The sequence below is a fragment of the Electrophorus electricus genome, chromosome 20 (assembly GCF_013358815.1).
Source record: "Electrophorus electricus isolate fEleEle1 chromosome 20, fEleEle1.pri, whole genome shotgun sequence".
Classification (NCBI taxonomy): domain Eukaryota; kingdom Metazoa; phylum Chordata; class Actinopteri; order Gymnotiformes; family Gymnotidae; genus Electrophorus; species Electrophorus electricus.
The window spans coordinates 3917501-3945417 of NC_049554.1; the positions used below are offsets into that span (position 1 = coordinate 3917501).

Here is a 27917-nt window from a genome sequence, read left to right on the forward strand (position 1 = left end):
GCTGTATGGTTTTTCTACGTGGTGTCAGGGGAACGTCCTGACGCTTGGCAGAGAGAATAGCAGGAAAAGTCATTTGGCTTTGGGCTTGTTTGCCACAGGTCATACGCTTGCTGCCTTCTTTTCCAAGGACTGGAAGAATAGCATTCACATTTTTTTGTGACGTCTGATGTTGCCCGAGATGACCTGACCAAATTGGCTCCATTGATTGCATTATGTTGGCTTATCCTGTGACATCACAATTTTAACACAAAAAAGCAACAACAAAACTAAGATGTGAAATGTCTTGTGGACCGCTCGCTCACTCACTCAGACACTCAAGGTGAAGATTCTTCATAAGGGATGCTAGTAGGAGGTATTCGGGTGTCTCCTGTGTGTGAGGCAACTCATGGTGCATTGTTTATCAGCCTATAGGCATCCATGCGATTATACTTTAACCTCACATTGAGCATTTTGAACAGTGACATCACTATGACAGTGGCATCACACTGACATATTTGCAAACACGCACCGCTATACTGCAAAAAAAAGCAAACGGGCACACTATAGGCGTAATATAACCCATGTGAGCAGCATCTCTGAGCTCACACCGACTCCCAAACTAACTCTGGTCACTGCCGGCTCATTTAACCTTTGACCTATTACTTAACCCTGAAACGGCCGATAGAAGTGTTGTCAAGTTTAGGGGAGGGATACTTTTCTGTTCCTCGTGTGTCGCAGGGGTGAGGTTTAAAAGCTGACCCGGAAGTCACCTGTTGATGTGAACAGGAAGAGGTGGATCAGTGGCTTTAGCAGCTGCTGAGAACTTTTTTTGGCACAAAGCAGAAGTGTTACTGACCTCATGGATTCTCTCCTAGGGCTTGTGTGTGTGTGTTACTGCCTTTATGCTGCGTGTAGGTTTCTCTCATTTTAATATGCGAGTTGGTTTTCTTTTTTATACAAAGCACAACTACCCTAGGGGATAAATGTTTGTTTTTAATGGTGTAGTGTGGGGAGCTCCTCAGGGGTTGTGGTTTGATTTATGATGACAACCTGAAATAACGGTGTGGATTATGATTGTAGCGGCTATGATCATGTGTGTTGTTTTTGTTTTGGGTATCGTGCACTCACTAACGATGACCTGATTCTGCACCTATATTTAGAAAGAGAGAGAGAAATGAATGAGTTGAGCGTGAACAAACTACTGAAGGTGTGAAAGTGTGTAAGTGTATAGGTGTATAGGTGTTAAGTTTGTAGGTGTGTGTGTTCTGGCTGGATGATGCGTTAAGACACAAGCCATTGAGTTCTGTCTAACCTTCAGTTCAGAGCTTTTCTGAAATACTTTATTTAAAAAAAAAAATAAAAATTGATCTGTCACATTTTTACTGCCCCTATCCTTTTAAACCTGTTTTGGTACAGATTTAAAAAAACAAAACAAAAACAACAAACAACAAAAAAAATGCAGTGATTGTTTTATGAGCTATTCAATTCTGCAGTTTTGGTTAATTAGAAGGAACTTCCATCTTTAACATTTAATTCTTCACTTAAAAATGTAAGGTTGGGGACACACTGGTGGGTGGTGGGAGTGACTCAGAACTCGGCACATTTGTTATAAGAAGCCTGCATCTTTCGGAAGTTTTCTTTGGGTTTATTTTCTTTTGCGTATGTGCATGCTGTTCATCAGATGTAATCTGGGATTATAATTTTATGCGAGGCTGCTTTGTTTTTAAGGGCTCGAAGGGATTAAGATGACGACTGTTTATGATGTGTCTCGAATGGGTGACATAATCAGTGAAGCACGTGCCATAGCAGTCTGAGTTTAGCTGGCACAGCTGTGGGCATGTTCTGGTATGTGGCATGTCCCATCTGTTCTCATTGGACTTGATGATCTGGTTTGGTCATGTGGTGTGAAGAGAAGGTGTCGTGGGTTAAATGCAAGTAAACAGCTCTGTGGCACCGTATGGATGCGTGAGGGACTGAATGTATGTGACAGATGACGTTCTTGTAGTGGTGTGTGTGTGTGTGTGTGTGTGTGTGTGTGTGTGTGTGTGTGTGTGTGAGAGAGTGAGTGAGTGAGAGCATGGGTGTGTGGATTTGCCTTAGACGAATACCAGTCATGCCAGTTTTTGAAGCGACAGGCATTCGACAGAAATCTTCTGTTTTTGTGTGTGTGTGTGTGTGTGTGTGTGTGTGTGTGGGTGTGGGTTTGGATGTAGGCAGCAGAGTTATGCGATCAATGGGATGTTTGATTTGGTGTGTATGAAAGAATAAAATGTGTGTGCGAGAGTGACTGAAAGCGTGTGTGTGTTGGGAGAGAGCACTGGATTGTACAGGTATTTTTTTTGTATTAATCATGCAAACACAACACATCGTCTGTGCGTTTAACACTTGATGTAACTGGCCAAACATTAGTTCTGTACCAGAGCAGAAATGCTAGCTATTACGAGGTAGATATCTCCAGAGCTTCACTCTCTGACTGCACCATTGAATGCTGTAAGTTATTTGAAGTCTGCGATTTCTCTGTAAGAACTTGTAAAACCCATGTAAGAGATGAGAAAACCATGGAAAACAGAATTGGTAGGAAGTCATGCCATTGGGCCAAGCAGCTGTATCACTGTGTTTAGTTGCATCTACTGTACACCTTCAGATCCATAAGTGAGGCATACATTGATCTACTGTCAATTTGACCCATATTAATCTTGAAGGTTAACTGATCTGAGAACTGAACTGCCCTTGAATGAAATTTGCTGGTGTTTGTGCGGATCATTTTGCGTCCATCTCTAGGCTGTTGGAGACGTGTAACGGGTAGAAGGTATCCAGGTAGCAGAAGAGCTGATGGAACCAGCGGAGAAGCGCAGCTCATGTTTGACCTGGCCAAAGCGCACTGGCAGCCAGAACCGAGAAAATATGTGAAATGTGGGCTCACTAATAGGAACTGGTGTATGACGTGCAGAATTCAGAATTCAGTGCTGTTAAAGAGTGCAACCTTAGAGAGAGCATAGCCTGCTGACCCTCTTGGACTAAACGGGGCACCATTAGCTTCATGGACTGCCATTCTGAATCCTCTTCTGGAAAAAAGAGAAATCCCTTCTGTTATAATCACAAATAATTAGACCTTAGGCTAGTAGTAGAAATTGTATGTTCTCCCTCCCCCATGTCTAGATGGTTTTGGCTTTTGAGCAAGCAGAAATAAGCCTTCAGTCCTTCTGCTTCAGTCTGCATTGTCTGCTCACAGCTGAACAGCATGAGTGGGTTTGTTGAAAATGGGTGGTTTTTTTTTTACCCTGAAGTTTAATGTGCAGCCAAGCCTGTTCCATTTTATTTTATTCCTTTTGTTAATTGACGTTTTGTAATTTTGTCCGTACAATGTGTACTGGGCACCAAAAAAGTTATGAAGAACGTCAGGACGAATAACAGCCACTGGCTGATGCCACTGTTTGTACTGCCTTACAGGTATTTGTTCCAGAAGTTAGATAATGAAAACAACAACAACAAGAAAGAGGAAAAAAAAAAAAAAAAAAAAAAGCAACCTGCTGTGCTGAAGGCATGACCTATACAGAGAGCGTTAATGCCCACAGACCTGGCTCTCAGTGTAAGTCTGTCCTCAGCTGCAGCCAAACCACTTACAGGGACAATAAATAGGTTTTAAACCCAGAGTGGCAATAAATAGGCTTTTACTGGGTTGTTTTTTTTTCCCCTCTTTTTTTTGATGGTTTAAAATGACACTACTTAGGGGCTGTTGGTCTGGACTGTTACACAATGACAGGATGTTGCCTGCTGAACTTCCTGAACTAAGAGAGTGATACCGGGTTGATCTGCCTTCTGCAGGTCTGAAGTATACTTTCAGAGTTGTGCTGTTAGGCCTACGACCTGCAGCAAACTCACTAATGGGTGACTGATGACAAAATGCAAAACCACTTCTCTATATAAATCATGGATCTAAACAGCAAATGAAATTAGTTTCAAATCAGTGTCATACCCTGCGATCTAATAATAACTTGTTAATGGATATGCAAATCTGCAAATTTGTGTATTTGACCTGATCATAATAACTCTTAGAAACCTTTTAAACATTTTAAGCATCTTTAGCAAAAAAAAAAAAGCAAAACAAAACAACTCTGTGAATTCTGTTGAACGCAGTCTCCTCTCAGCTTCTCATCACCGTAGGTCATGTGTATCTCAGCCCCAGAAGCACAACTTGAGCCAAAACATAACTGTTGTGAAACCAACTCGCCACGGCGGTCAATAAACGAGGGAAGGAGGCGGCATTTTTTTTTTTCTTTCTTTTTTCCCCCGGCCCGGTCGCCGGGTGCTGACCGCCGGGTCGCTCTCACCCTCACGAGGGCTGGCCCTTGCCTTCCGTAGCGTTTTGGGTGTGGGGGGACAATATTGGCATGGGGATCAGTGCTCTTTAAACCTGTGCCACGCCTGCAGCTGCGAGGTAATGGACTGTGTATTGGCACAGATGGAAATAAGGGTTAATTATGTGTGCCCAGGCAAATGCATGCCAGGGCGATTAGCCTCATCTCAGTCAGCCTTTGGACCATGGCGAGCTATTAGAATCAACGCCATCTTGCTCGAATATAACTGATAGAGGATCAGTTATGCAAATGGCGGGGAAAAGTCTGTGTTTGTGTTAGCGTCGCCTGGCACAAGGACCCGGTCAGCTGTGAGCGCCTTGCATATAGTTAAAGAGGCAATGTGGCATTTTTACATGCTATACAGCTTAGAGCGAACACACACACATATATGAGCGATGCTTGTGAAGTTACATTGACCGTGTGATTTGAGCCAATGAAATTGCTGTTCCATGAAGACATATTTAGCAACTCGGCCTCTCATTAGTTCAGTTGTAGCCCTCGGTTCATAATTTTTATTTGATTTGTCTGTGTGTCCTCTTTATCACTAGACACAGGAAACTGGTGTTTCCTTCTTTACTGGTGTTAAATATTTGTTTATAAAAATGGCTGCGCTGCGCAGAATCACAAGAAAAATATTTTTAAAAAACCTCTTTGATTTTAGTTCTGCACTGCTAAGCACCTATGAACTGTGAGCAGTTAGCATGGTAAAAATAAGATATAATTGCAAGCGGTTTTGATCGACTTTACTGTTGACTATTCTTGCACTTTTTGGTGACATTCCTTTAAAAAGCTTTGAATAATTACCAATAACCTCCCTCACGGTCGCACGTTCGTATTTGCCTTTTTTTTTCTGCCCATGTGCAGTATTCATTAAAAAGGTCTTTGTTTTGACCCCCTGATTGACCCACTGGGCGTCCAGATGGGCCACTCCTCAGACCAGGCCTGTAATAGACACGGTGGCCGGAACAACGCAGGCCTTGTGCTCAGAGAGCCCAGCTGGCTGGCACGCAGGCGATAGCATGGCGCCCTAAAGCTCGATGCCTAGTGTTCTGTTGAACTAATGCCGGGGGGCTCACCTGGACAGCCGCGGTTGTCAGCCAGACCTGGGAGGTCCAGACCGAAGAGCGCCCTGTTCTTCAATAAGCTCGCTGCTGGGAGCATATCAGATCTCTCTTCAGGGACAATAGCTACTTTCTTTCTGCTGTAGGCTATGCCATGACTTTTAACTTCTCTCTGTTGTTCAGGGACAGGCAGCTTAACCTGTTCTAGGGTGGAAAGAAGAACCCTATGCTATGTTTTTAAAAAAATGGACGGAATGTTTGCTTTTAATTTTTATGGTGAATTTTTAATTTAGCGTCTCCGGACGTGAAGAGTCTGTGGGGGTTTGATGTGTTGCCTTAAGAGTGTGTACTGAACCTGACCCAATATCTGGAGATTTGGCACCCGTGTGCGTACACTCGCGAGGTGTGTTTTGCACGTACTGTGCACCGCTGAGCTTCAGCGACCCTTGGTGACAATGTGCTTCCTGTTCAATCGTGAGGTATGACAGCAGGATGAAGGTAGTGTGCTAAGGTTTACTCTGCTAAAATTAGCTCCCTTTGAGGCAGCACATATAGTCGATCACCAGCTGTTGTCACTGGGTTATTAGGAGCTGAAATTCTCCTTGCTGTGAACATACTTATCTAATTTGCTGCAGAAATGCTAAGAAGTGGAATTGTTAAAAACTTCCTATTTTTGGCACTCCGAGCAGTCAAGGAAAAGCCGTGGTATTCCTCAGACCCATCAATAGGTATCCTGGAATTGGAGACGACCAGTTTTGTAAAAGCACAACCTTTGTTTTTACACCTGACCTTTGCTTAGTACATCATCGCTGGACCCTCAGATTTTCTCGTTTTGTATACTAGAACACCAACCACATACATATACATACACACACACACACACACACACACACACACACACACACACACACAGAGACAGTAGAACAGAGGTATAGAATACTATTGCTGACTGCCACGCCATCAACGCCAGCGACAGATGCAGGCTAGGATACTGCCAGGCAGCGCAAACCTAGACAGGATCACCAACAACACAGGTCAATGCCAGATCTAGCCTGGGTCTTCTGAGTGCATCTGTGTCCATATTGTTCGAGCCACTGTGATGCCAGGTGCCCAGTTGCTCCGTACTACTGAAATGATACAGAGCCTCATTGCAGATACGAAGACCCCCCCCCCCCCGAGGTCAGATCAGGTCGTCTCCGTGGAGCTGTTAACTCGCTCCTTGGATAGAGCAGTGGGTAAAATGTTGACAGCGTTGTTGCCAAACCAACCCACAACCTCTTAGGCAGACAGCGGACAGTGGGCCTCGCTAATGGCCATATCCAGGAAACAGCACATAGGCGCCATGACCACAACCTCATAACCATTTGTCACTTTATGTCCATTAGTAATCATGATGTGTGGACCAACAGAGCTGATTTAAAATAAAATCTCCCAGCTCCAGTGAAAGATGGTAAGAAAGGTGTGTGTGAGTGTGTTTTATGTCAAGTTTCGTTTTCAGCAATTCAGGGTTTTCTCATGACTGTGGCTGTATTTCTATGTAGTGTCAATTCTTTGGCACGGTTGCATTTCGGTTGTTGCTGCGAGTTCCTGATCACTGCACGGCCAGTGTCGTCTTCGCTGGCCCCAAGGTAGAACGCTACAGGGGGTTCCTGCACGCAGGTCTGGCGTCTGGGAATCATAACACGGACACGCAACCAGTCGGGAAGCTGGACGGTTTTCTGTGACTCTTCAGTTCCTTCTGCAAAGTAAGAGAAACTGACCTAGTTGGGTGAATGTCCAGCAAATGGTGGTGTGGAATCTGAAGCATAAGACCGACTTTTTTGTTGTATTTTTTCCCGGCTTGGTAAGGGGAGGTCGTTGGGCGCTCCCCTGTTGTTTTCCAGGGATGCTTGGATTCTGACTGCTTTCCAATGATTTTAATAGTTTTGGAGCGCGTTGTGTAATTGAAGTGGGAGGCCGGTTGCGGTGTTGGTGAAACTCAGTTCCTCCAGCATGCAGCACTTGTTGAGACTGCCTTGCCTTCAGCCCGGCAGGCGCGATTAACTGGCTCGTGTGGCCTCGGAATCGGACGGCCCTTTCCCTGAGCAGCTACGGTCCCCTTTCTAGAGTAGCTGTATTATTTTATTGTCACAGGGTTGCGCGTGGCCTCCTGACCGGCTGCGTCGGGGGGTTTCTTTTCCGAGAATGACTGACCGCGTTCCGTGATGGTTGAAACCAGCCCCTCAGGACACTGCTTTTCGTGTTTTCTGCTCTGACGCAATTCGCCCGGCTCAGAAAGAGATCGACAATTACGAGTTGATGCAGGTGCCTCCCCTGAATCCACAACACCCCCCTCTCTCGAAGACCTTTCACAGCCACTGAAGAGGCACATTTCTTCTCCACAGACCTCTGCTGTTCCTGCTGGAGCAGCATGGTAGCTGCTCGTGTTGACGGGGACTGCTCTTTAGGCCGGTAACGGCCCACCCGCCAGGCGGGGGGGGCGCGTTTGCTCCAGGTCCAGCCACAGTGCCGAACTGCAGTAGTAGAAAGTGTTTTTTCCCCCATTTGTCTAAAGTGCTCATTATCGGACTACTCAAAACGAGGAGTGTTTGAGCAGGCAAAGCACTTCCAGGCAGATGAAGGCACTGGTTGTGAATTCTGAGTGATTATGATGGTGTGGGCTGAAATGTTTTCTTTAATTGCACATTTTGCTGTGCTGTCATTGTCTTCTCTGCTGTTCAACACATTTTATTCTCCTCTTCTTTTTTGCACTCACGCTCACACAATCAATAGCTCACTGTCACTTCCACATTCTCTCTCTCTCTCTCTCTCTCTCAAAACTGCAGCCACTCCTGCCTTCTGCCCTCCTTAACCTTGTCCCACCCCCTCCCAGGTTCTCCTCCTTCGCCCATCCATAACTTCTGCCCCACTTGATTCCCCACACATTTCTCAGCTCCTCTGTAAATCCCGGGATGCTAGCGCCAGCCTTGGCCAGGTTCCATTCTGCAGCCCTCGACAAGGGCTTATTTTTATCTCGGTCACCTAATCCTCTCCTCTCCTCTCCTCATTCTCTCTCTCCCTTCCTTCCCACAGTCGTACCCGGCTCTAGAGAGCCAGAGCCCCTAGGCTGATACCTCCAACACGCAGCCAGCAGTCAGAAGAAGAACCCTTTTATTCCTTTAGACATGTGCGACCGATGGCGCCCTCCCATCTGTCCGGCCCTGAGGTGTACAAGGGCGTGTTGTCCTGGTAGAAATGGGAGTGAGTAAATCAAATGGAAAATAAAGCAGGAAGTGGATAAGAGATAAGCTGACGTTTATGAATAAAAAGGGTCCAGGTCCATTTAGATGAAATGCACACACAGCCCCACACGCACGTGCTGTGCACGGTTGTTGTACACTAGAAGCTCCCTTTTCCCCTGAAAAAAACGTTGTTTGCACAGACGTAACAACGTTTTCAGGCTGCTTTTAAAAAACCTCCTAAAACTGGGTGTTCAGAATGCTTTTTATAAAGAAACCTGTAACCAGCTCATTCTTGATGCACTGGAAGGAGAAAGAGACCCGAATACATTGACTGCGATATGCGCTATACTGCATATGATGCATTTATTTCCCATGTAATCGTGTTCTGTTGTGAGAATTGGTAATTGCTCATTGGTTGGTCCTTTCTATGATGGTAATAAGGCTGATATCGTCTGCTCTTTCGAGGCTGAATGACGTTGTATTAATTATAAGTCATGTGAAGGTTTTTGGATGTGTACCTGTGTTCGGTGTGTTAGTAATGGCATGTGGTGGTGTTTTGTTTTTTTTCTTTTCTTTTCTTCTTTGTCTCCTTAAACAGACTGTCTGTTCAAGCTGTGTCCTATGAACAGATACTCAGCACAGAAACAGTTCTGGAAGGCAGCGAAACCAGGTGGCAACAACACCACAGACACAGTACTTCTCAACAAGCTGCACGTGAGAAGAAACTACACACACACACACACACACACACACACACTCTTACACTTTGGATTTCAACTATTTTTATGGGGTCTCCACAAAATGTGATTGTTCCGAGTTGGAAAACTTGAAAACAAAGTGCTAGTGAGACGTTTTATGTCAACCTCCCGTCCGTACACGTCGCGTTCTCTCTGAAACGCCACTGCATGCATTACAGCATGCAGCCGATCTGGAGAAGAAGCAGAATGAATCTGAGAACAGGAAGCTTCTGGGAACGGTCATACAGTACGGCAACGTCATTCAGGTAATGCGGACAGAGACTGGGCCATGCCTGTGACCCAGCCCGTGGTCAATTTCTCATCCTAAGAATATCTCTGAAAATCTCTGAAGAATGCACGGGTACATTCAGTTGTATTGCTGGTAACGTCTGTCTGTCTGTCACTGATGCTTCTGTTTTGCAGTTGTTGCATTTGAAAAGCAATAAGTATCTGACGGTCAACAAGCGTCTGCCAGCCCTGCTGGAGAAAAACGCCATGCGTGTCACTCTGGACTCGGCCGGGAACGAAGGCTCCTGGTTCTACATCCAGCCCTTCTACAAGCTCCGCTCCATAGGAGACAGTGTAAGTGCACTCTGTAGGGGTCACTGTACATGCAGTCTTCTCCAACAGAGATGATATAGGGGTACTCTGCTCTGTAAGGGATGGTACTGATGCACTTCTTTTGGTAGGGAAATGCGTAAATGCGTTCTGCACCATAGGAGATTCCACTGTCTCCATTCTGGTCTATGGGAGACGGTGGAAGTGCACTGTTCCCTGTAAGGGGACGGTGGAAGTGGCCAGAACTTTTACACTCCATGGGAAAGTGCATTCCACTCTATAGACCCATGGCAGTCTATAGGAGGCGTCGCAAGCCACGCCAGTCCACAGGAGTTACTTTAAATGTTCTCAGCTCAGCAGCAGTTTAATGACCAACGTGACATCCACTGGGCCAACCTGCTGCATCTAACACGCAGACTTTCCCTCCGCCCACTTTCTCACGCATGTAGTGGCTGGACAGTTACCATTGCAATAGCCACAACAACAATTAGAATTACAATAACAGATATTTTACAATGCAGTTAGAAAGAGGTCCGGGGCCTTTGATGAAAGAGTGAAAGTTTATGAATTATTTAACACCTGGCAAGAATGTCCGGAGTGGTATCTGCCGTATTCTCTTATTCTCTATTGCATTAATTCAGAGCTGTGCGGCGTCGGAGCCACTTGCTTGCTGTTGATTGCGGGGGAGATTCACGTGAGCCTGAAGTGGTCAGGCATGTTCTGCTAGCGACACCCTCTGTGCTGGGCCCACCCATTTAGCAATATGTTTACGCAGAAAATGTCACAGCAAAAATGGGTGTCACAAAACCAGGCACTGGGACCGGCAAACCTAAAGGTCGCTCACCTTGCGTGATTCCCGTGTGCCTAAGCATTGCAATGCGTTCTGAGAATCCTGCTGCCTGCGTCAACTTTGAACGCCATTTAGGGATTCACTGCCACTTTGCAGTGGTTGATCCTGGGAAGAAGAAAATTCCTTCATTCTTTTGAAGCTGCTTCATGTGTGATTTCTCGAGCTAATTGGGTCACACCAGGGCCTGCTTTGGTTGACAGCTCTGACCCCTCCTCTCTGACCTCTCCTCAGTGAAACGGAGGCCGTTGACCGTACGTCCTCCAAAGCGTCAGCGTTGTAGCGTGGCAACTGGCTTCAGAAGGTTTTAGAGAAAAGTGTGAATGGAAGAGAACATTCCAGATACTTCTAGTTGCCTGGTGCCAGGTCGGGCCTTTGACCTGCTGCTTGCGTTAATTGGGTTTTGTGTAGAGCCGCACTTTTTGCATTGTCCGCGTTCCCTCTGGCGTGGTTCAGCTTTGCCTGCAGCTATACGGGTCTTTATGGGCCCCTTTGGTCGTGTTTCAAGCAGCGGTCTACGGCTGAATCCTCTGATATCCCTCGCTGGTCCAGACTGCTCGTGCAGAACAATCAGTTGCAGGCCTTCTGAAAGTTGGAAAACCTGGCTGGAGGATCCCCAAGGGCCGGACTGGAAGTCTCTCCCTCCCACACCCCCCCGGGGCTACAGCTGGGCATTGGTCTCTTTTTTTGCGAAGGTTAAAGAGACCAATCAGACGGTAGAGAGAGCAGTAGCTCTACGGTGTCTGCTTGTGCGGCTAACGGATTGCGACTCTCGCGTGGCCACTGATACGTAGCCTGCATGTATCATCCAGATGGATGCTTCTGAACATGCTGCGGCCTCGTTCTCGCCTTTTCGCTTCTAACCGACTCTGGTCTGCAGCTTCTGCATAAGATGCACCAGATGTTCTGGACCAGATGTGCTCGCTGGCTGGTGGAATGATTCTGGGTTAAAGACCTTACCTTCCTTATGGCTTCTGAAACACCTGAACACAAGATGCGCTTTTTACCAGAGTGCATCTCCTGCACTTGGGCATGCTATAAGGGTCAAGCCCTTATGAGACGAGCAGACTTTTTAATAGGAAATACACTGTAATACCAAGCTATCCTGAGCTGATTTGTGATGTTAATACATAAGAGGAGTGTTCTGGTAAGGACCAGCCGTGCATGGGAGCACACAGAAGACGCAGCCTGATCCTTACCGTTTGTGTTTTGGGTTTTGCAAGTGGCCTCATGATCTGTTTCTGACTTCCCCTCCTGTTCCTTAGCGTTTTGGCCCTCCAATATTTAACTACGTAGATGTTATGAACCTTTTTGTCAGTTTATGAGCGCGTGTGTGTGTGTGTGTGTGTGTGTGTGTGTGTGTGTGTGTGTGTGTGTGTGTGTGTGTGTGTGTGTGTGTCCTTGCAGGTAGTGATTGGGGACAAAGTGGTGCTGAACCCAGTAAATGCCGGACAGCCTCTCCACGCCAGCACCCATCAGCTGGTGGACAATCCAGGCTGTAATGAGGTTCAAACCCTTTGGCACGCCTCTCTCTCACCTGCCAAACATCCTGGCAGATTGTGTTAGAACTCTGAGTTCATTAATAATGCCACATAACTACTCAGACTCTGGCTGTTGCCCTTTCTGGGAGCTTATAATGCTTGTAATGATATTTATTTGTATTTTATAAATGTTGCTTATTTGCATGGTAATGCTTGTAATGTTGTTTGTTTGTCGTGAAGTCACTTATTTGCTGCTTGCCTCGGCCTGTGGAAACCTTCATCACAGGCTGAGGTTCATAACTGAGATCTGGCTTGCATGACCTTGGTGTCAACTTTTGTCCTCATCTTTCCCTCTCTGTCCAGGTGAATTCGGTGAACTGCAACACAAGCTGGAAAATAGTCTTGTTCATGAAATGGAGTGACAACAAGGAGGTGATTCTGAAAGGGGTAGGTACTACTCGTCACGCTCACGTCTGACGTGCTTGGGAAGTTCCGGACGCACGCAGCATCCCAGAGTCCTTGCATCCTGACTCCGCAGCGTAGAACGTCTCGGTAAAAAAAAACAACAAAAAAAACACGAAAGCATGAGGCGTTTTCAGTTCCTCACACTCAGGAAATATCACAGGGATTCGAAATAATGTATCACGGTGCCGAATCATCGAATGTTCGGCAGGGCCGGGGGTGTATTCATACAACATTTCCATTTAGCAGGAGCGAAGAGGAGGCAGCATGAGGTTAACATGCTCCGTGTTTCCGTACCTGGGTAGAAATCCCTCGTGCTCAATTCATAAAAAAAAAAACAAGCCAGCTAATTAAGTCTCCAGGATTTGGGCAGGAACCGCGTGATGCTTTCTGGTTCATTTAAAGGTAATTTAAAAAAAAAAAAAATCCTATTTTTTCCTTGTTTGTTTTTCGTGTGCTTTCCTGGTTGCCAGGGTGATGTGGTGCGACTATTCCACGCTGAGCAAGAGAAGTTCCTGACGTGCGACGATCACAGGAAGAAGCAGTATGTCTTCCTCCGGACCACAGGCCGCCAGTCTGCCACCTCCGCTACCAGCAGCAAGGCATTGTGGGAAGTGGAGGTGAGCAGTAGTCGGACGGGTCTAAGCGGCTTGTCCGTACGGATCCGGGATTAGCCTCCCTCTGCCGACCACAGAGGGGCATCGAAAGTTGTCTCTTCCGATTTAAAGCATCTAGCTTGATGTGAACGCTAGAGTTTACCTTATCTCAGAATCTGAAGGCCTTCTTGGCAGTAGAGCCATGCCTTTTTATCCCTCTGAGTCACTGTCTCCCCTGTTCCTGTATCCCAGGTGGTCCAGCACGACCCGTGCCGCGGTGGCGCCGGCTATTGGAACAGCCTCTTCAGGTTTAAGCACTTAGCCACAGGACACTACCTGGCCGCCGAGGTGAGTGAGGTGCGTTCTGCTTCCGGATGCTGGTCCACGGCCCCTTCCTCCCCCCACCCCCCGCCCCTTTCTGGCGTACCTTACCGGGAAGTGGTCGGACGGAGGAGCCCACGTGAGGTCGCAGACTGATTCGAAACGGTGCTTTGTCCGTCTGTGCCTTGGAGGAAGGAGGGCAGATTACTAAACTAAATGGGGGATGCGACTCCCTTTGCCCCCATTGTGTTACATCATTACAGTCGCTCTTAGTAAGAGTTGAGGGTTTGCTGCAAGGATTTTGCTCTCAGCTGGAGGCTGTTTCTGTCATCACTAAGGTCACGGTTTAGAAAATGATTATTGGATGCCTGCGGAAGAATCCTGAAGGACGTTTTTTGAAAACTGCAGCCTAGTATGGCAGTGTTGTGTCTCTACAGGGATTTTTCAAATGCCAGTCATGTTTCGATGCCCAACAAAGGAGGTAGATTTCTCTTAATGTAGGAGATGAAAATTGGTTGTGTGTGTGTGCGTTTTCAGGTGAATCCAGACTATGAAGAAGAGTCTCATGAACCCCGTTCTTCAGTAAGTAGCTATAGCGCAACCTGTCGCGGTGGGTGGGTGGGTGAGAGAGTGATGGATGGATGGGATTAATGGGATTCAGTCTAAATTTGCTTGCCGGATCTTGTTTTCTCCAGGTGGGAGATTTTGTACCCTTTAACTTCCAGGTACCTTCCGTTGGTTGTATAGAACATGCGCATGAGCCCCAACTGCACCATCTTCTGCTCAGTCATAACATGTAGAGGCATGTCCATACTAAGCCACTATGCACTAGTACACAGTCCCTAACGCATACTACAGCTCTGTGTACTTGTGCATAAGTCAGTATGCACACTACAGTCCTGGATACCTGTACATGGCTCAGAGTGCATTACTACACACCAGTGTTTCTGCTTGGTGTACATGTTATGTTGTGCGTTTTATAAAGAGGCGTGTGTACACTCTGTAGCTCTGCACATGTTTTGCATACTGCTTTTTGTTGTTTTTTTTTTAGTCCCATAGGCTTTTTAAACCATAAATGATAAATTGTAATCATCAGTCTAAGTTAAAATGTCAAAGTGCTTCATACAGTCAAAATTAAATAAAAGGATTTTGATAGGATAATACATAAGCTGTGTGTGTGTGATTGCAAAATTTACAAACCTGTTTCACAGAGAAAGGGAAAAAGGTTTCAAAATATCAGATGATTGGATCAAATCCTTGAAAAACTTTCTCACTTTTAATAAGCTGTGCTAAGTAATTGCAGAGAACATTGAGGCACCTGTTGAATGAATGCTGCTAAATAACCACAAGGCGGTGCTAAACTCACAGAAATGGCGCTGGTAGTGTAAAGACAATCCTGTAGAGGGCAGTATGATTCTACTTGTAAGACCAGAACTTTCTCTTTTTGAGTGATTCTCACCAGGAGCCAGAACTGTTTTGTCTAAGAAAGCTGTGTTTAAAATTTCCAGTTTTCCAGCATTTAAATGTTTTTTTCCATTGGTCTTCCATAGCTTTTTGCTTGAGCAAGACGACTAGCATAGCCAGTGATGGTTGAAGACATCACATCTATCATCTTACTAGATTAAGAGCTATTAGCAGTTTCTCTGTTAGAACACAGCAGTAAATGAGGCTCTATAGCAAAGAAACATATTAAACCTTGTCTAGGACTAAAGTGGATTTTGAATGAAGAACTCCATTCAAAATTCAATATCATGTTAATTGATTGATTATATGTAATGTGTGTGAAAAGCCAGTACATGGTATGCTAAATAAACATCAGCATTGCTAAAGGTAAACACGCAGAACAACATGTGTGAATGACGTAGTCTGTACTGTCATGTTGGTGTTGGACTGTCCTATTCTGACCTCTGCTGCTCGGTTTCCATGGTAACGGACTCAGCTGGACTCAGAGCATGAGGCCCTGCGAGCACGTCTGCGCACGCCCAATGAGAAGGTCATGTACACCCTCGTCTCTGTTCCCGACGGCAACGACATCTCCTCCATCTTTGAGCTGGACCCTACCACTCTCAGAGGGGGGGACTCCCTGGTGCCCAGGTAAACAGCAGTGAGCACCATTCGCTTCAAGCTGATCTCTGCTCCTTGGTTTAAGATTCCTGTGCATTGCTTTTGAAGAAACTGCGTGACATTTTACTGAAGTCCACGTTTGCAGGATTTTGGTAACACTGTAATTAGTTATATCCTGTAAAAATAGCATCTTCATAAATATGTAACAATAACACATAAGCCCAATAAATCTATGGAATAATTTCTAAACTAGTCAAAGCTAGTTTGTGCCCACTGCAGCCAACACCACCCATACTTTTATTCTGAAAAAAGGCTGAGAAGTTTACTTTAGTCAGTAGATTAATCACCGATAATGAATGAAATCTGATAAAAGCCCCTGTATGTCACGCTACCCGCTTTTGGCCCCTCCTCACCCCTCAGGAACCGTGTCTCCCCACGTCCCTTGCCATCTTTGAGGGAGGGATAAGACCCAGTGGAGTTGGGGGGTTAATCGGGGTTTTCGCCGTCGCTTGCGTGAACTCTCTGTAACGTGAGAACCGCGCTGCAGCTGTACTTGATGCACAGTATCGATTTCTCTACCGCAGACGCTGGCGATGAGTGTTGCCTAACGTGACCTCGAGCCCAGCGTCTGAACGGGAGGTCAGAACAAACATAGTGGATGATTTCCTGGCCTTCTTGCTATTTGAGGCGTCTCGCCTACAGAAGTGTGACCCCGGTCCTGGGCCTATTGTCTTAGCTGTAGCACTCGGAAGTGCAGGGGCAAATGTGAGTGCCGGAGACAGAGGAACGGTAGATCGATTGGAATCACCTTTTAAAGTGAACTGTACTCTTATATTCATTAAGTGGCTGGTACGCAGTGTACAGTACAGCAATATATGCCTGGTTCTCAGTTTGAATCCTTATAACACTGTTTATGAAATGTTTTAGGATGTTATGACATCATTTTGAGAAGTAGTTTGGGGGGTGTGTGTGTGGTTGTGTTGGGGTGTGGTGTCATCTGCTGATTCTTGGAAGTGCTCAACTATTCAGTCTGGTCAAGCGTATGCTCTTCTGCTGATGATTTAGATGATTCTATTTGCTGCCGTTCTGCCAGTGAGGCAGAGCAACAATGCTTAAAGAATGAGCCACCCCCGACCCCAAACACACACACGCACATACATACTTGCACTTACGTAAAACTTCACATGCGATCTGTTGTCTGTTGTCCCGAGTGTGAAAAGTGTGTACGTGTGTGTGTACGTGTGTGTGTACGTGTGTGTGTACGTGTGTGTGTACGTGTGTGTGTGTACGTGTGTGTGTACGTGTGTGTGTACGTGTGTGTGTACGTGTGTGTGTACGTGTGTGTGTACGTGTGTGTGTGTGTGTGCGTGCGTCAGTGTCCTTACTCACATGTTCGTGCACATGCGCGCGCGCGCGCACACACACACACACACACACACACACACACACACACCACACGGGCTTCACAGACCAGACGTCTGACCTCATAGGGTGAAAATAACCAGGAAAGTCCCTCCTTCCAAGAAGGCCAGAAACCATCGTAACCATTCAGCTCCCACACATTGATACAGAGGTCCTGTCCCGTCCCACCCTGTCCTGTTCCGTCTCCCCACGGCAACAGTTGGCCAGGTGTTGTGCAACATTCCACCCACACAGTCTCATGTTTATACAGCTGATCTTGAAGGAAAAGTCTCACAGCATGATGCAACGGCCTTTCCGTTTCCCAAGTGAGCTCTCAGCTCCCCCATGGAATGTGGTTTCCGTGAAGTGGCGGCCCCGCACATCAAGCGCTTGGCAAAAATGAATTCTGCCCTTCGATTTACACCCCTGTGATTAGATCCTGATCTGATCCAACACAGTTGCCTATGATCTTCGGATGCCAAACTGGCCAAGGTAGCAAGTCTTAAAAAGGAGAGCTAGCCATAAACACCACAGCTTGGAAATTTCTGAATCTGCTAATCTGATCATGTTTTAAGTTCAATAACTATACTAATCGTTGTTTTACCAGTAAACATGGTGTGATGTCAATTGCTCAAATTGTTCTGTCATAATTGTAAGTCACGTTGGATAATAGTGTCAGCTAAAGGCCGCAAATGTAAACAAAACTCATCTCTTTACTAGGGCTGCGTGCATACCTGTAAATTTTATACTGCTGTGGTTCCTATATCTGTCACATGCTCTGAGCAGTAGACTTTATGATGCAACGCAGCTAGTAGATGCTTTGATAAGCTTAGCTGTGATCCTGTATCCCGGGGTTGGTGTTTGTGAGAGAGATTATCTGTTAGTAGACATGATGCAGTGGTATTTTTCATGTCATATGGTGTGGGTGCTGGCTATCTCAGAATAGTGCGCACCCCCCCCCCCCCCCCCCCCCCCAAAAAAAAGACACTGTCTGTTAGTCACAGAGGCAATTATGCAATTCAGTGCGTGTGCGCGTGCGCGTGCGCGAATTTAGTGGGGTTGAGGTTAGGTGAGTTTAGTCTGAGATCCAAACGGACACTCCCTTTTATTTCTTTCTATTAATTCTCCCTGCTGACAAAGACGAAAGTTAGTCACTGTAATGGACAGGCAGGGAGAAATGCAGGCCTGTTGTCTTCTTCTATAGAGGTGAAGTCTAGGTAGGGTAAACCGCGTGCGTGTTTGTCTGTCGTGTTGTCCCGAGGATGAGGTTTAATCATGGTAAGAGTGCGTGTGTAAGGCCTGAACAGATGGTTGTTTCACTGTTTGCCTGGCACAGAAACACTGCAGGAGGTGTGTGTGTGTGTGTGTGTGTGTGTGTGTGTGTGTGTGTGTGTGTGTGTGTGTGTGTGTGTGTGTGTGTGTGTGCAGTCGTGTGAGCTGCTGGATGTCCTCTCCAGGATGTGTTTGCACACTGATGCCAAGGTGCAGGAGCAGAACAATGTGGGCTTTGATAACTGGCAGGTGTGTGTGTGTGTGTGTGTGTGTGTACTTAAGCTAAGACATGAGTTCTCACAGTTTACCAAAGGATTGTGCAACCAACATTTGCCTAAACACATACATTAACTGATCTGGAGCCTGTCATAAACCGTCATGACATGAAAGTCTAGTAACTCTAGACTTTCTTCCAAATAAGCCCAGGGAAACGCTCCGATATCAGATGTAATTTGAAAGTACTCGCGTCCAATTGGACCTGCTCATGTTATGTGCCAAAAAATGCATGAACGCTTGCAAGCAATGCCAAGGGTGCCAAGCATTACTTTGCCGTGGGTGAGGCTTGAACTAGTTAACCCTGATTACGCAGCCTAGCCAACACTACTGACCCTAGTTTGAAAGTTTCCTAGGCTCTGCACGTGACCAGCCAATTTGTCACGCAGCTGTGCTCTGGCTTTCAGTATGAGAGCCCTCAGATCTCTGACATAATTATCATATCTTTATGCCAGAAGGACAATGTGAGTCACATGTGCGGCGCTGGGGAGTGAATACACATTCGGCTTTTCCCAGCCCTTCGGATGTGCTGAGAAGTTAATGATACTGGGAGAATCTCACATGACTGCATAACCGTCTTAACACCGGGTGCATTCCCCCTTAGAGAAATCTGAAATACGCCTAACAGAGTGAAATTAATTTGGACGCTGTTTATAATTCCACCCCCCAGCCCCCAAAATAGTTCAAACACCACGTTATTAATGAAGTGCTAAGGAAGGAAGTGAATTCACCTGAATTATTTCATCGTCCATAAGGTCACCTGAAACAAAAAAAAAACTCATTCATAAATCATATGAATTTGTATTAAATATGATAAGTAAAATCTTTAACATATCGAATATATTTAGTGTAACAGTTATTCTCATAAGGGTTGAAACTGGAGATGCCTTGTTTTACAGAGCACACTATTAGGTCATGACCTCTTGCCCTGAGAACACAGGCAGAGAACAGGCAAGAACTTGTAACCAGTTACTTGGCATGACTCTTGTTTAATCTGTCTTGGGAGTTTCCTTTCTGGGATGGTGGTTTGTATTGCATGACCGACTGCCTTTCATCTTTGCATGAGCCTCTTCACTTGGATACTTCTCGAGCAGGCTCGAATGGTAGGTTTAAGGGGCAATCAGAAGACTACAGGGGGTGACCCTTAAACTCTCCCGCCCCTAATTAGAGTGGCGTCGCCTGGTCCACTGGCGTGTCTGACTGCTTGCACTGTCTTGCTCCGTTCTTTCCAGGAGCTCATATGTGCGTCTACGCCATCTGTGTACCAACACGTGGGTTCACAGCACCAACAACCCCATCGACAAAGAGGAAGAGAAACCGGTCATGCTTCGGGTGGGTCCCCGCACATCCCAGCGCACCACACCAGGAGAAGAAACCTCTGATGAGTTTATCCTAGAGACCCCCATTCTCTTTTCCTAGAGACCCCCATCCTGCCTTCTCTCTCTTAAAAATGTCCCTGTGTAAATTTGTTTATGCTGTTTTGGTAACTGAAGCAGCACAGTGGTTTTGGGGTGTGTGTGTCTATTCTTGACCATGAATAAGTACTTGCGTGCATGGATGTTGAGCACTGCACAGTCTTGCTTCAGCAGTGCCATCTAGTGACACCTGTTGGCCTTCTCTACCCAGATTGGCACGTCCACTATCAAAGAGGACAAGGAGGCTTTCGCCATAGTGCCCGTGCCCCCTGCCGAGGTGCGAGACCTGGACTTCGCCAACGATGCCAGCAAAGTACTGGCATCCATTGCCGGCAAGCTGGAGAAGGGTACCATCACGCAGAATGAGAGGAGGTACACCTGCACCCCACACCTCCGGGCAAGATTAAATGGGTCATGACATAAAACACCATGTTTATAGCCCCAGTGGTCATGTTCACAGAGGGCATGGGTTTCTTTCATCTGTTATAAATGCATAAATATTTAGACTGTAACAAAGGCCTTGTTTCACGGTTCTAAATCATGTTCCGAAGTTCTTTGTTTAATACTTTTTTACCATTCCAGACCTGTGGATGGGTTTGGATCAAAAAGACAAAATGAAAAAGTCGGGATGCTGGCCCTGACCGAGCATCCTCATGGTCCTTAACTCCTCCGTATTTGCAGGTTTGTGACGAAGCTGCTAGAGGATTTGGTGTTTTTCGTGGTGGACATTCCCAATAGTGGGCAGGACGTGCTCGAGATTATGGTCAACAAACCCAACCGTGAGCGACAGAAACTCATGCGAGAGCAGAACATTCTCAAACAGGTAGAGCCCCAGGGTGGTCCGAATTGTTTGCTAACACACTGTGAAATTTATTATCTAGCTCTGATTCTGCATGACTAGCCTAATTGAACCTAATTGAGATCTTTGCAGTTGTTAGCTGGCATGGCTAACATGGTTGACCTCATGTTAGCTTCCACTCACTATACCTATGCTTGTCTCCTGCCAAGACAAAAAGCATTCTGTCTCACTTGCTATTTGTTACTAGTTGTTGAGTTTAGCGATGGGTTATGTGAGAGAGAAAAACACATCTCGATTTTCACTTTTCTACCTTCCTTTCTGTGCTCTTGAAGGATGGCTTTGTTTGGCTGTCATTCTTGTTATATGTCTAGCTAAATCTTTCTCCTTGTGTAAGATGGAGTGGTAAACAATGTTGTCACACTTTGATGTGGCATCACATTTTTAGTTCACGAGGGGCCCTTCTAGTTATGCTCTTTAGAAATGTATGAAGCTTGAAAAACTGTAGATGCATAATAAATATCACTACAATTTAAAGAAATCATTATCATCACTGAGGGTTGGGGTCGAGGGGAACAGACCCAGGTCAAACACCATGCCTGGTGCGAGTTCGGCATTCAAGAGATGCAAACTCGGCATAATGGCGCCCCCTCTGTCCACGTTTTCTGTCATCTCCGTGATGTGTCGTCTCCAGATCTTTAAGCTGCTGCAGGCTCCGTTCACGGACAGCGGCGACGGCCCCATGCTCCGCCTGGAGGAGCTGGGTGACCAGAGGCATGCCCCCTTCAGGCACATCTGCCGGCTATGTTACCGGGTGCTCCGTCACTCACAGCAAGACTACAGGAAGAACCAGGTGATTCACGGCAACGTCTCGGGGTCTTGTGTGAGGCGCCACCAGGTGTCTCAACAAATCCCGAACCTCTCCGGCACAGCTGGACAATGCACGATTTGTTAAATGTTCTTTCAGTATTTTATCACAAAAGTTATTAATGTAATACATTTTAAAATGTATTAAAACATTTGTAGAGAAACTCCTGAATTTACCTTGTACTATGGGCGCAAACCAATGAATTACAATGAGTATCTGGTGAACATTCGAAGAAGAATAACAGGCATGGAGCTTTTGAGGCAGCTTAGCACGTGAAACATCAAGCCTTCACTGATGTTTAATAAGTAGGACCGTGATTGTTTTACGGCGTTCTTTGTCCTTAATGGCACTGTAGATGCGTACTGCGATACGGGCTGTGCTGAGTGGAGGAAAAAGTAGTGTGGCCAGAACTTCCCCATTCTGTTGAGGAGTAGCAGCTTTTTTTGTTGACCCGAGACCAAAGAGTGCTGAAGGTGAGGTGAATCCAGTAATTCACAGTCTTGTCCCAATTCTTCTGGACACACCAGACTCAACAGATCGAGTGATTTTTATTTCCCTTCGAATACAGAATTTTATTGAGATGAACCAGGCTGCAAATCTCAGATCCACACAGGTGGGAGAGGTCCTCGGGTTGCACGGCTCGCTCAGTGATGCTGTTTAGCCTTGGCAGATTTGGACTCATAGCTGAAGTTTTATTTTTGACACAATTTTGTATGCTACTGAGAGAGTGAAACACTGCCTCTCCTGGAAAGACCACAGAAGAGGTGCCGTTGAGACACAAAGGGATGTCAGAGCTTTAAAGTTCTACAGAGCTTTCGAAATGATGAAATAAAGCTCCTTTGATCAGGTGATAAGGGGCTGGTTAAGTCTTCCTCTTCTTTCCATTTATAGAATTTAAAAGGAAGAGGTGTGGTTATTACATTTACCCTGATGGTTTAGTCTGAAGGGTTCAAAGTAGAGTTTCCTCTTCTGCAAAAACTTTGAACAGCAATAATGGGGAAGGGGGTCTGTAGAAAATGAATCCCCAGCTGGTGTTAGACTCCGAGAAGACTCGGCCTCCAGCCTCCAGAGTGCCTCGAACTATGTCTACCAGATTTTGTTTTTGAGTGACTTTGACTGAGTTGCCCTTGCTAGGTTATGATGTGGTCACTCTTAGCAATTCTGATGTTCTTACATTTATTTACCAGCATCTTGGTGAGCTGCTCAGATGTTATCTCCGCTTCACAAGTTTGAGTGTGGCTTCCTGTCCAACTGCAGTTGGAAATTTCCAATAACGACCTGTCTATTGTAGCTCATTCTAGAATCTAGTGTTCTGTGTAAGGGTAGGGGAAATGTCAGGGTCTTCAGGTCGCGATTAGGCTTTTTGTCACTTCCACCTTAACAAGCACCGACATAGCACGCACAATGAAACTTAGGTTTTCGGGCTCAGATCTACGCCGGGTGGAGATGCCAAACGGCACAGGCCGTCGCAGTGGTGCATTGTTAAAATGCTTAAGATACAGGGAAGCACAATGGCACTGTTGAATGTGATCCAAGCATTAGAACCCACAGACCTACAGTCTCCTATAGGGGACCTTCAGGAGCCCAGACGAACACTTGGCAAACAGCTTGATTTGGGGATATTTCTAAATGGCACATAAAAGCAATCAACTACTGAAATCGGCGTCCTTCTCTTGATGGTCTTTGTCCTTTCTTCCTGTAGCCAAGCAGATGATCATTTCATGAACCAAATTGTCATTAGATTAGATATCCAAGAATACCTGCTCACACTGGATCAGGGGTCCCAGGTAGCTACCATACTGAACAATTAACTTCCATCACACCTGCCTCTCATGTTCAAGTGTTACTGAAGGCCACGGTTACCTGGGTCAGGTTTGGAACTGAGGGGGATAAATCCCCAGGACCGGATCTGGGTAACACTGTGGTAGAGCTGCGTTTCTCAGTCCTGGTCTGAGAGCAGCCCTGCATGACACACATTTCCATTTAGCCAAATCACACTGTCTCATGAAGAGCTTTTTAATTAGCCAGTGAGTTGAGTCATGTGACCAGAGGGCCAATTTCCCTGGACATGGGCTACAAACTAAATTGCAGCAACAATGTTGAGCCACAACAACAAACCCCTTTCTATTGAAGTCTAGGCTTCTGCGTAATCTGGGCCTGGGAAACCGGTCCTATAATATGCAATGCAGGAGAAGTCCAGGAGCGACAAACCCTGCATTACATCACGTAGTCCAAGCATGTAGTCCAAGTCTGCATTCCCAGCACAGTCTTTGAGTGCTGAGCACTGCAGACAATCTGCTTTGTCTTGCTTTTACCTGTTGGACAGGTGGGGTAACCACTCAGCACCACACATTTGCTCAATTAGCCACCTACACTCAGGAACGAGAACAGGGCCGGATTTGGAGCAGAGCCCCTCAGATCCCCCGCGGCATGTGAACGCTCCGCTTGTCTCTTCTTGACCCTGGCTCGTCTCTCCGCCCAACCTCCCCACCTCCACATGTAGGAGTACATCGCCAAGCAGTTCCGCTTCATGCAGAAGCAGATAGGCTACGACGTACTGGCAGAGGACACCATCACGGCGCTGCTGCACAACAACCGCAAGCTGTTGGAGAAGCACATCACCGCCGCCGAGATCGACACCTTCGTCAGCCTCGTGCGCAAGAACCGCGAGCCCAGGTGAGGGGGGGGGGGTGTCTGAGGAATGGAAGGACCAATGAAGAGGAGGAAGGAGAGAAGATGGAAATCCAAATACCACATAACCAAAACAAACAGGAGAAACACAGCCCACACGGGACAAAGGGAGGAGGTGGGGTGTGTTAAGTGTCTAGAAACAAATACAAAGCCTGGGGAATGTTTAGATAAATGAGCTAATAAGACAATTTTTTTTTTTTCCTGGAAACAATCCAGTCTTAAATAATGAATCCCATTTAAGGAAGTAATCAGTTGGATTTTTATTTGTTCACTTCAAGGAACTCATTTTACCTGTAGTTGTTTAATCTGCTGTTAGCAATAGTTGATAAAGTCTTCCCTGTCTCGTGTGTGTGTGTGTGTGTGTGTGTGTGTGTGTGTGTGTGAGCAGGTTTCTGGACTATCTGTCCGATCTGTGTGTATCCATGAATAAGTCCATCCCCGTCACGCAGGAGCTGATTTGTAATGCCGTGCTGGACCCAGCCAATGCGGACATTCTCATAGAGACCAAGTGAGCTGCTACACCAGACGTCCTGTACCTGTATCTCATACTACACCAAGATCTTGATCTATACCTAACTACATCCAATAGCTCAATTAGTAATTCTTTACATATTAATCATGCTTAGTGTAAATCTTTTGTTGACATCATGTAATTATTTTAATTTGATGTTTAATATGCATTTTTTTTTTTAAATGTAGACATTCTCACTTTTTCCTTATTCCTAAGTTTCCTTGTGTATGAAATGCGCTATATAAATAAACTTGCCTTGCCATGTAGAAGACCCTGCAACTGGACATGTATTCAAGTACCTGTATATACCTGAGCACCTTCTCCTCGTGGTTGTCTGAACTTCTCACTCAGCCTCTCTGTGCAGGGTGCTCTAACAACAGGGTACAGCACATTGTACTGTAGGCGTGCGTGTCTATTTAATGATGGTAGTAACAGACAGCTCCTGTAACAGGTTTCGAAGGGATTTAACAACTTGGCAACCCTCACTTGAGGATAAAAGATTATCCGCATTTCGCTCTTCCTCATCCAAGGTGCTCCTCCTCCTCTGCAGGCTGGTGTTGTCTCGGTTCGAGGTTGAGGGGGTGAGTGTGGGAGAAGCTCCGGTGGACTCGGAGGAGGACGAGGAGGAGGTGTGGTTGTTCTGGAAGGATGGCGGGAAGGAGGTGCGTAGCAAGAGCATCAGGGAGCTTGCCCAGGATGCCAAAGAAGGCCAGAAAGAAGACCAGGATGTCATCAGTTACTACAGGTGACCGCCGGCTCAGTGGCAGCTAGTTGCCTGCATTACTCCAACTATCAATGAACGGAGTAGCTGTAGACGAAACAAATGTTAACACCACAAAACGTGGGCAGGTTTGGATTACCAGTGGGGGGAAAAAAGAATGAATGAATGAACAAAGGAAAAAAAAATGATAGAAGGAAGTAATGCGGGAGGAAAACAATAAAGGAACCCAATTCTTCCCTTGGAGTCAAAAATAATCTGAGAATCCCTGATTACATCATCAAACGCACTGCGATATCCATATCGCGTTATCTCCGGATTGCAGAATGTATGATGTTAACAGACATAACCTAAGCTGCCTTGCCTCATCCTCAGGTACCAACTCAACCTGTTCGCCCGCATGTGCCTTGACCGTCAGTACCTGGCCATCAACAAGATCTCGGGCCAGCTGGACGTGGACCTGATCCTGCGCTGCATGTCGGACGAGGACCTGCCCTACGACCTCCGTGCCTCCTTCTGCCGCCTCATGCTGCACATGCACGTGGACCGCGACCCCCAGGAGCAGGTCACGCCGGTCAAGTACGCCCGCCTATGGTCCGAGATCCCCTCCAAGATCGCCATTGACGAGTGGGTGGAGTTTGCGTGTTTGTTTTTTTTTTTGGCTTTGTAGAAGCTTGCATAAAAAAAAGCAGTTTGCACATGTTCTATGTCAACCCTCAGTGTTTCTGTGCCCATTGTCTGCCCCCCCCCCCCCGGAACATTTTACAGCATATTAAAAAAAACTTTATAAAAATGACACATTTCACCAGTGCAGTCAGCCATCAGCTCTCATCTTTTGTGCAAAAGGACTTTGTGACATTCAGGCAATGGAAACACCTCTTCCTTTTAGAGTCATTTAAGTAGGAAATACTATAACGTTGTAGATCTTTGCTCCAGCTGCATTGTGCAGCAATTCTCGGCTAGGTTTAAATATACTGAATTTTTTTCTGGAGAGAAAAAAAAAACCCAACCTGTAAGTGATCTCCTAGCATAACTTTTCCCAGAACTGTCACAGAACTGTCAGACGCACTGTTGTACCCATGGGGGAAAGACTCCAGCGTGAAGACAGTGGCCTGTTGGTTCATGTACTGAGGACCTAATGGTGCCTCTCCTGTATCATCCTGCTTCAGAAAAAGGGTCTCGTACAAGCTGACAAAGGAGCACTAGCCCATAACAGTGACATGACAGTGATATACAGACAGCTAAACCTTCCTTCCCATGGTTCCTTCTGTCATTGGAACCAAATTTTCAGGTAGACAGTTCAGTTCCCTCAAGCCAGCTTGATGGAAGAGTACTAAATTTGCATTTTATTTGTTGTGACTTAAACATGCGAATCTAACGGCTGTGCAAATGATTGTGGTCAGCGTTAGTCCATTTTTTGGCAATGAAAGCATTTTGGTAAACTTCAGAAACTGTCTTGGCTGTCAAAAAGACATCAAATGAATTTTCTTAAAAAGGCTTCACCATTCACTGAAAAAATGCCACCTATATCATGCTTTGATGTATCCATCAGTTTTAGTATTTTTTTTTTTTAAATTATTTTCGTGTTCTATGGTTGACTGTGATTTTGTTTTTTGTTATTTTTTAATAGCTATGATAATGATGGCACCACCAGAGATGAAATTAAAGAGCGGTTTGCTCTCACCATGGAGTTTGTGGAGAACTACCTGAGAGATGTTGTCTGTCAGAACATCCCTTTCTCTGACAAGGAGAAGAACAAACTCACATTTGAGGCAAGTTTATCCCGTGTGTGTGTGTGTATAGCATAGCTCAGGTAGTGTTTTCTGACAAGCCCTGAACCGCCTTTCTGCTTTGTCCCGACTCCCGACACACCTGACCCAAGCAACTTAAGAACATACAAACTCGGCTACAGCCGTACAGAGGCAAACGTGGATTTAGAATGTAACTAACTGTGCGAATCTGTAACTCTGTCCGGTGGCGCCTCCTTCAGGTTGTGAACTTGGCGCGGAACCTCATTTATTTCGGCTTCTACTGCTTCAGTGACCTGCTGCGGCTGACCAAGATCCTGCTGGCCATTTTGGACTGTGTGCATGTCAGCACCATATATCCCATCAACAAAATGGAGAAAGGGGATGAGAACAAAGGTGAAGAAATGCTCGCATTCTCAGCGAAACCTGGTTTCAGTTTTGAAATGCTATGGTTTCCACCAGCACAGCTGCTTGTGTTATCAGCAATGAATGCCTTCTGGGAGCATGCATGTAAATGGCCCACTTTGAATACCTGATGA

At 46.0% G+C, this 27917-nt stretch overlaps 1 protein-coding gene across 7 annotated transcripts in view; it reads left to right on the forward strand.

Annotated features, from left to right (window-relative positions):
- itpr1b (inositol 1,4,5-trisphosphate receptor, type 1b) overlaps positions 1 to 27917 on the forward strand; it is a 116655-nt gene that overhangs the window by 5629 nt on the left and 83109 nt on the right. For 5 of the 7 annotated variants that reach the window (XM_035520174.1, XM_035520178.1, XM_035520175.1 and 2 more), the window contains exons 4-23: positions 9218 to 9333; positions 9536 to 9622; positions 9780 to 9938; positions 12169 to 12267; positions 12606 to 12689; positions 13178 to 13324; positions 13553 to 13657; positions 14159 to 14203; positions 14317 to 14346; positions 15561 to 15715; positions 19864 to 19963; positions 20258 to 20418; positions 20728 to 20869; positions 21537 to 21695; positions 24214 to 24386; positions 24790 to 24909; positions 25463 to 25657; positions 26006 to 26257; positions 27261 to 27402; positions 27621 to 27774. In XM_035520174.1, the coding sequence (XP_035376067.1) occupies positions 9218 to 9333; positions 9536 to 9622; positions 9780 to 9938; positions 12169 to 12267; positions 12606 to 12689; positions 13178 to 13324; positions 13553 to 13657; positions 14159 to 14203; positions 14317 to 14346; positions 15561 to 15715; positions 19864 to 19963; positions 20258 to 20418; positions 20728 to 20869; positions 21537 to 21695; positions 24214 to 24386; positions 24790 to 24909; positions 25463 to 25657; positions 26006 to 26257; positions 27261 to 27402; positions 27621 to 27774 (2625 nt within the window). The remainder of the gene's footprint in view (positions 1 to 9217; positions 9334 to 9535; positions 9623 to 9779; positions 9939 to 12168; positions 12268 to 12605; positions 12690 to 13177; positions 13325 to 13552; positions 13658 to 14158; positions 14204 to 14316; positions 14347 to 15560; positions 15716 to 19863; positions 19964 to 20257; positions 20419 to 20727; positions 20870 to 21536; positions 21696 to 24213; positions 24387 to 24789; positions 24910 to 25462; positions 25658 to 26005; positions 26258 to 27260; positions 27403 to 27620; positions 27775 to 27917) is intronic. The other 2 variants (XM_035520176.1, XM_035520180.1) reach the window with 1 other exon arrangement.